General features: G+C 42.8%; 1 protein-coding gene across 1 annotated transcript in view; it reads left to right on the top strand.

The window, feature by feature from the left end:
• The first annotated feature begins 871 nt into the window (after positions 1-871).
• Positions 872-8450, top strand: part of tgfbr2l (transforming growth factor beta receptor-like) — a 24500-nt gene continuing 16921 nt past the window's right edge. The window contains exon 1 of the mRNA XM_071514669.1: positions 872-990. Coding sequence (XP_071370770.1) covers positions 954-990 — 37 coding nt within the window. The 5' untranslated portion in view covers positions 872-953. The remainder of the gene's footprint in view (positions 991-8450) is intronic.

The following is an 8450-nucleotide window of genomic DNA, read 5'->3' as shown; positions in this document are numbered from 1 at the left end:
TTTATTCTACAGTAACAACAACAATAATAATCGTCATCATCATAATCATAATAATCAGTGATATTATGAACATTTTTCACATAGATAAGAGAATAAAGAAATAAAGTAAGTAAACTCTGGTCAGCTCGTTTGGTTTGGCATGACAGCTGTAACTGACAAATAATGACAAATTATTTTATTTATGTATTTATTTATTATTTATTTAGTTATTTTTTTATTTTTTACTTTATTTAATTACTTATTTCTGTGTGTATGTATTTATACATATATTTATTGTTTAGCAACAACAGTAACAATAATAATGATGATGAATGAATAATGATCATAATCATAATCATAATAATGATAATAGCAACATTTTGTCACATAATGATAAAGAGAGTAAAGAAACAAAGTAACCAGCCAAACCTGGTCAGCCTGGTTCGGTTTGGTACAATGATGGAAACAAACTGGATATTAACAAATAATGACAAATTATTTTATTTATTTATTCTTTAATTACGTATTTATTTATTTGCTTTTTAAATTCATGCTTTTTAACTGAAAGACTTGTTCCTATTTAATGAGTTATGTAGGCTATTGTGTAGCAACAACAACAGTAATCATCATAATCATAACTATAATCATAACAATCATAATATTAATAGTAGCAACATTTTGTCACAGACATAAGAGAGTAAAGAAACAAAGTAACCAATCAGCTCGGTCCGGTCCGGTCCGGTCCGGTTCGGTTCGTCAGTGGAAACAGACTGTTGTGCAGCAGCTGTGGGCGGAGCCAAGTCACATCTGGATGAAAAACATCTGGAGCTGCTTCTCTCTCTCTCCCTCTCCCTCTCTCTCCCTCTCTCTCTCTCTCTCTCTCTCTCCATAAATGAGCGTCTCTCCGCTCGGCGCGCTGCTGACACCGGGGCCGAACACCGAGCGCTTTCTGTCGGGTTTGTCTGCCTCAGATTATGGCTCGGCGGTGGATCTTCCTCCTGCTGACCGTCTGTGAGTCCCGCTGCTCTCTCCGCTTTCCTCCGGGTTGTTTTCCATCGCTGCTGCTGGGACAGGAGGGCTGGTTTGGGCTGGACAGGGGGGGGATGTGTGTATGTGTGGGTGTGGGGGTGGGGGGGGGGCAGCTGTGCTTTATTTTGGTATGAAACTTCTGCTTTGGTCGATATTTGTCAGTAGAAAAACTCACTTGATAGATTTGAGGGTGAAAATATCAAAAGAGTCGGTGGGGAAAAGTTAGATTAGAGGCTTTCTGACTACACAGATGTCACTTTTTCTTTCTTTCTTTCTTTCTTTTTGTCTGTCTTTCTTTCTTTCTTTTCTCCTTGCTTGCTGTTACTCCCAAATTTTTCTTCAAATTCAGATCTTATAATCCCAGACTGCTGTAACTCTGACAGGTCTGGTTGTCTACTTCAGGCTTCAGATGAGTGTAAATACACAGCTTGACATGTTTGTTGTCTGAAGGTTTCGGCTGCAGTGAACTGAACCTTCACATCACCGTGAGTTCCTCTGACCGAGCTAATGAGCCGGAATAAGTGGAATAACTGTATGTGTTTGTTCTAGTCCGATAGTCTTTTGGCACTGGAATATTATAAGACTCCCTGGTTAGTTAAATCAGATACTCCAGAGGTTTTAAACTTTTTCAGCTCAGGATCAAATCAGCATATTTAGTGTTTCACTCTGAAAACCAGGTTCATTACAACGTATTATTAGTCTCATTATTATTAATCTTAACTACAAAATGATGGAAAGTTTTCTCCCGCACACTGAAAGGCTTCAGACCGGCTTCATAGTTTTCTATAGGTTCTGTTACACTCATTAAAGTGGAGATTTGGTCGCATTAAAGTTTATTCCACATCAGATTTGTGTTTACGCTGGACTGTCACTCTGTAAAATTGCTCCGTAATTGTGTTTTTCCCTCATGATCTATTTGGAGAAATCCATTCCAAGCTGAGGAGCTCAGAAAACAAGGCACAAGAATTTGACCTTAAAGGGAACAGACGCTTGTCACTGGACCTGAACCCTATCAGGGCTTGAATACTGAACTTTTAGGAAAGGTCCATATTTGTACCATATCTGCATCTCTAAAGGAGCAACTATGTACCACAAGTGACAAGAATGTACTTTGAAGCTTTGGTACCTAAATGGACGCTCGGGGAAAGATACAGATTTGTCTCTTTATGTGTCAAACTGGGGGGGGGGGGGGGGGGGGGGGGTGAAGGCCACAGCCACACTAATACGTTTTCGTTATTATTATTATTATTAACGTATAACTTTTGCTACGTTTACGCCTAGCGTCCGCACTACTCCGGCGTTTTCGGACCCTTAAAAGTTCGAAAACTCCGGGATTGCGTTTCAGTCCGGACGGGCGGAAACGGAGACTTTTGAAAACGAAGACGCAGACGCCCACGCTCGCTTCCTGATTGGCTCTTATCGGTCACGACGTTATTTGCTTTGCGACGACTCCCAATCTCTGTTTCCCGCCGCCTTGACCTCCTGATCCTCCTGTGTTTCTCTCAGTATCAGTTCCTCCACCTCCTCGTCGGTCCAAGCAAAGAAATCTCTGGTTGTACTTTTCGCCATTGCTGTTCTTCTTCTGTAGTATTTTCTGCAACTAAGCAACCAGCCGCAGAGTAGACAATCTGCTTCCTGTTTACACCGGCACGCGCATGCCCAGTGTACGGGAATGGTCATGTGATCTGTGTTTTCAGGCGTGTTAGTATGGACAGAGAGAGACGACGCCTCATATGCAGATATCTGTTTATAGAGATTAGCCCAAATGTCGTCTGGACCTAAAAAACGTGTGAAACAATCCGGTCGTAGACGTCGTTTCTCAACTCCGACTCCATTCTCGCGTCTCAAGTTGCTAATCGGACTGTAAACAGACCGGCTCAGGAAGAGGAAGTCTTGGCCCGGATGTCCGCTGGCTGCACCGGAAACCCCCAAATATCGGCCGTCGCCCCCAGAGTCTGATCGATCAGACCGATAGACGACGGGTTCAGAGGTTGGTGTGGATGTGGCCAAAGACAAAATTTTCATTTTGGGGTGAACTAATCCTTTAAGGACCACCAGTGTACCGTTGGGTAGAAATGGACCTTCCCGGCACCCTTACATCTGACAGTACCTCATCTGAATAATATGATACCTACCGTTACATCATTGATGTCAGCTTGATGGTAAAATGATGTAATACTATTGAAGTTAATACCTGACTAAACACCTGTTCCTAAAAATAGTAGCATTTTATAGAGCATAGTGTATCACATTTTTTAAATATTGATCAATGAACATCAGGGAACATTTTTGCCAGTAATAATAATGTAATCATTCATTGATTTGTCTTTTCGGAGAGGTCAGAGGTCAGAGGTCAGGGTCTGGGTCAGGGTCTGGAGCTGGTAGGGATTCAGTGTGTTGCTCACTGACTCTTCAGCAGGATTGAGGAACGGTCTCTCAAACCACTAGCCCACCCTGCTGCTACATTACTGTATGTGTGGATATCTATTGCATTTTGTCATGATACAGTTCATTTGTATTACGAGACAAAATCACTATCCTGCCACATAGAAACGTTTGATTTCTTGTTCCTAGTAAGAGCTCAACAGGATGCAGCAGAGTTTCTTACACCCAGAACTAATCATCAGAGCATCGGTAATTTAGTCTAATTTAGTTCTTTACTCAGGCTCATTAAAACATATTTGTATTCTGCTGTACACTGAGAGTCTTCAGACCTTTTTTCATATTCACATAACTGTCTTTAATGGAGCTAAACTCCACCAACAAAATACACTGGAGCTATTAGTGTTGTCATGGGGACGAGATGCACTTTGAGCCCCGATCCACAGAGAAACCAGGGTGTGTGTTACCAAAAAGGATAGGTGAAGTTCAGTGTTGGGGGTAAAGTAATCTGATTACTCTAACGTGTATGGTAACGAGTAACTTAACGCTTAACCTACATTTCGCTACTTTTATTTTTCTTTCAAATGGTTAAATGTTTAGTTAAAAAAATAAATAAAAAATTAATTTGTATTGCATTTGTATTGTATTGTATTGCTACATGATGTTATTAAAAGCAGACGACAGGCTACAGTAAGCTGGTGGTGCGGTGGAGGCTTGTGGGTTACGACTCGCTTTCAGAATGAAATTGATGGAAGAAAAGGGTCAGAACATTATTGTTAACTGTAAGTTTAGGCGAGACAAGGCAGCTTTATTTGTACAGCACATTTCATACACTGGGGCAATTCAAAGTGCTTTACAGAGTGATAAAAATACAGTAAAGGTAAAAGATTTACAATTAAAAAGTGCAAAAGTACAGACAGGAGATACAAAAGATAAAAGACTTAAAAAGTAAACTAGTGCAGTTCAAATCAAGTGAAATAGAAAGATAAAAGAACACAACAAATTCTCCCACTTTTAGATGCACATTGTGAGTGAACCCAGATGTTTTTCTGTAATTTTCTTTTCCCCTGTCCTTCCTGATTCTACTCTTGATCTGATATTTACTTCAGATCTCACTGCCTAAGGCAGACGAGAATCACAGATTCTCCTCTTGGTCAGAAACCTCACCATCCACAGATGGATGAGGATCATACAGGGTAAAGCTCTGTCCCCCCCACATATAGTGTTCACTCATGAGCAAGTAAGCATTACCCGGACAAGACCAATGAAAATTCGTACTTGCCCGTGATAGCTTTCACTATCAAACCTAAGATTGGAATTGAAAGCTTGTGAGTCAGTCTGCTGTTTATTGTGAGTCCAGACCGGATCAGTTTCCTCTGTGGTCTGACTGTTTACTGTGGAACCAGCTGACTGAAAGCTGCCATGATGTTTTCTTCAGACAGCAGATTGTTACTTAGTGATAATTTCTATAATAATAATGATGACATCAGCAGAAGACGTATTTTAAAGGCATGATTTTAACGTGAAAGTACTCTAGTGAAAGTAACTAGTTATTATTTAGGGCAAGTAACTGAGTAAAGTAACTAGTTTGTTTCAAAAGTACCTTTCCCCAACACTGGTGAAGTTCTACTGAGTAGAACTGAGCAGAACTGAGTAGCGTCCTTGCTCATGGACAAGTTGGTGTCACTGGTTCAATTCCCTGCCTGAGATCTCCACACCTGGACTGGGGATCACATGCACTTCTCTGCACTTCAGCCTCGAGGTTCGAGAAATGGATTATGAGCGGAGGATCACGGGTTAAAATCACCAAACCAGCCGGGGAAGTTGGGATGGTGAAAGTGAACGAGTCAGACCCTCTCTCTCCCTCAGTAGCTGCCGTCAACATGCCCCTGAGCAAGGCATTAAACCCACAACTGCTGTGATGAAGCTGCTCAGTGTTCACCAGTAGAAGAGTGTGGTTTCACTAGTCTGCTGCCCAGTGTGAATGTGTTGAACTGTGTGAATGTGAAGCCGGGTGGAGCTGAAAGAGAGACAGAGAGCATGGAGTTTAGCGAAACCTTTCCTGGATAAATAAAAGTTTATAAAAAAAAAAGCTGTTTTCAAAGTTTTCAAAGCTTTCTGTGGAAACATGAGTCAGGATTCCAGTTACCACCATCGTGCCTTTGTGCTCGTAAAGCAGTGATTTGATCAAGTATGTCATTTGGCAAAAAAAGTCAGTTTATTCCACATCAGAACTTGGTAAATGTTGGACTGTTACAAGGCAAAAATGCTCCGTAACTGTGTTTCCCTCATGAACTACAAAACATGAGAGGATCAGAGCTGTACCACAGATTTAAGGATTTCAATCTACTGTTCCTGTATTTTTGTATCCGACGACAGTGTTTCCTTTGCCTTCATTTAGCTGTGGCTGCCTCCATGGCTGGAAAACTGCCACCACAACCAGAAAAATGTAAATACAATGAAAATTCATCATCAGAGAGAGAGAGAGAGAGAAGGAAAGAGAGAGAGAGAGAGAGAGAGAGAGAGAGAGAGAGAAGGAGGTTATGATGGCTGCTAACAAGCTTCGGTCTCTGGGGATGAGGACCTGATTGGGAGCAGAGATATAGTCTAGAGTGATTATTTGCATACTGTATACTACACACACACACACACACACACACACACACACACAGGGATATAAACATTAGAAACACCAACACGCCCATGCAGAGAACGAAGGCTTTCGCAACTTTAATCAGATTGTTTTCTTTGCAAGTCGTCTGTTCAGCCTGCAGCAACACTCAGTTCAGCTGAGTCTGATTTCTGTGGATGACGTTCATTTCTTTTCTAGGAAGGAAGCCGTGACCTGTATCACCTACCGACACGAACTGACCGCCGTGTGCAGAGTAACCGTGCGCTCAGACCAAAAGCGTCAAGTTTGGTTTTCGCCCGCCCGATATCAAGTTTGTAGTAGAGCTATTCGGCTGGCCGGTCGAGAACCGTGACACGTTTTATCAAATTAACAACTTCCCCTGATTATTCAGCAAGCAAAGCGTAACGTTACCTCGTCTATATTTCCAAACAACACTCGTTTTTTTTAAAATGCCGTTTGACTCGACTGTTGTGCGCATCGCGATCTCTGAACCCATCGTCTATCGGTCTGATCGATCAGACTCTGGGGGCGACGGACAATATTTCGGGGGTTTCCGGTGCAGCCAGCGGACGTCCGGGCCAAGACTTCCTCTTCCTTTGTTTACAGTCCGATTAGCGACTTGAGACGCGAGAACGGAGTCGGAGTCGAGAAACGACGTCTCATATGCAGATTTCTGTTTATAGAGATTAGCCCAAATGTCGTCCGGACCTGAAACACCTACAGAAAGTATCGATGTTTGTGTTTTGTGTGGAGAAACGTTCGACTCTCACGTCTCAAGTTGCTAATCGGACTGTAAACAAGAGGAAGTCTTGGTCTTGATGTCCTCTGGCTGCACCGGAAACCCCCAAATATTGTCCGTCACCCCCAGAGTCTAATCGATCAGACCGATAGACGATGGGTTCCCAGCACTGTAACAGAACCACTTGGTGGAGTTTCCCTACATGAGGATTCTGACCTGGTTCTTTGCTCAGTACACAAACAACGATGGGAAACTGGAGAGAGCAGCTATCAGTTTCTCCTCCTCATCAATATGGGATACGAACTTCAGGAGGCAGCGAGACGTTACAGCAGGGAGAGAATCAAATCCCCATCGGCGATCGGTCGCTGCTTCGGCGCGACGCTGCTAATTTGCATAAAGTTCAGCTCAGCTCAAGCTGGTCGCTCTGGTCTCTGGCGTCACGCTCGCTTTTGTAGCTCCTGACGCCTTCGGTGTGAGCGCACAGCAACAAGAACGAGAGACACATCAGACTTTACTTTGAGTTTCGGTATCAGCCGCCTTCTTTTGACTGAACTGAGGCGTCAAGTCGTCAGTTTGTCTTTCTTTCCTCCGACCCTAACCCTAACCCTAACCCTAACCCTAACCCTAACCCGAACCCTAACCACACCAAGACAAATGTATGTGGAAATTGACTTCACTTCCCACTGATGTCAACTGAAAACCAAAGGAATAAGAACAATTGCTTCGGGTTGCGCAGAGTTCAAATTTTGCCGAACTTTGACCTGTGAGTTTTTGCAGCCGGCAAATATAAACAATTGTTTTGGCTGTGTTGAAAATATCCAACATGGAGGAATCCATAATATTATATAATATAGATGGTACAGTCATGGTTTACTGTTTGTAGCCTACAGTTAGCATTAGCTTGCTAACCACATAGCATAGCAGTTGATTGATTGACTCCAATTCTATGCAATTCAGTTAGCAAGTTAACGTACTTGCTAACCGAATAGCATAGAATTGGAGTCGATTAACAGCTAATTAGCTACTTAACCAGCTACTAAACAATAAATAAATATTGTTGTGAGGTTGTTCATAAAGTGTAATGTGTTAGAAACCGTGGTATTATATTGCAGTGATCGTCTCGTCCTTTTTTGTCGCGAGTGAAGAGAAAACGTTGAGCGCGCTTCAGCTGCTCAGACAGGCTGCCATGGCGCCAAACTGATGACAGCTGTCTCAGGTGAATGATGTAAGGTTTACTCATCGTCATGGCAACACTGACATCCCAATTTGAGCGTTCAGCGCACAACATAGAACCACAGTCTTCTTCCTTGCTCAAGGACACATCGCCACAACTTCCTACTACTGTGTGTGTGTGTGTGTGTGTGTGTGTGTGTGTGTGTGTGTGTGTGTGTGTTTGTGTGTGTGTGTGTGTGTGTGTGTTTGTGTGTGTGTGTGTGTGTGTGTATAATTTCAGCGATGAGGCGGGAGTCATCAGGCCATCACCCCATCACCTCACTGACATCATTAGCACAATTATGCTCGCCACACACACACACACACACACACACACACACACACACACACACACACACACAAACAAACACACTTTCTCTCTCTCTGTGCCAGTCTCTCTCCTCTCCAGTGTCTTAAGACAGCTCCAAGAAGCCTGTGTGTGTGTGTGTGTGTGTGTGTGTGTGTGTGTGTGTGTGT

The sequence above is a fragment of the Centroberyx affinis genome, unplaced genomic scaffold, assembly GCF_046629955.1.
Source record: "Centroberyx affinis isolate AG114_WGS23_722 - 3 ecotype Tasmania unplaced genomic scaffold, CSIRO-AGI_Caff_v1 ptg009484l_1, whole genome shotgun sequence".
Taxonomy (NCBI): Eukaryota; Metazoa; Chordata; class Actinopteri; order Beryciformes; family Berycidae; genus Centroberyx; species Centroberyx affinis.
This window is presented reverse-complemented; position numbering and strand designations above follow the sequence as displayed.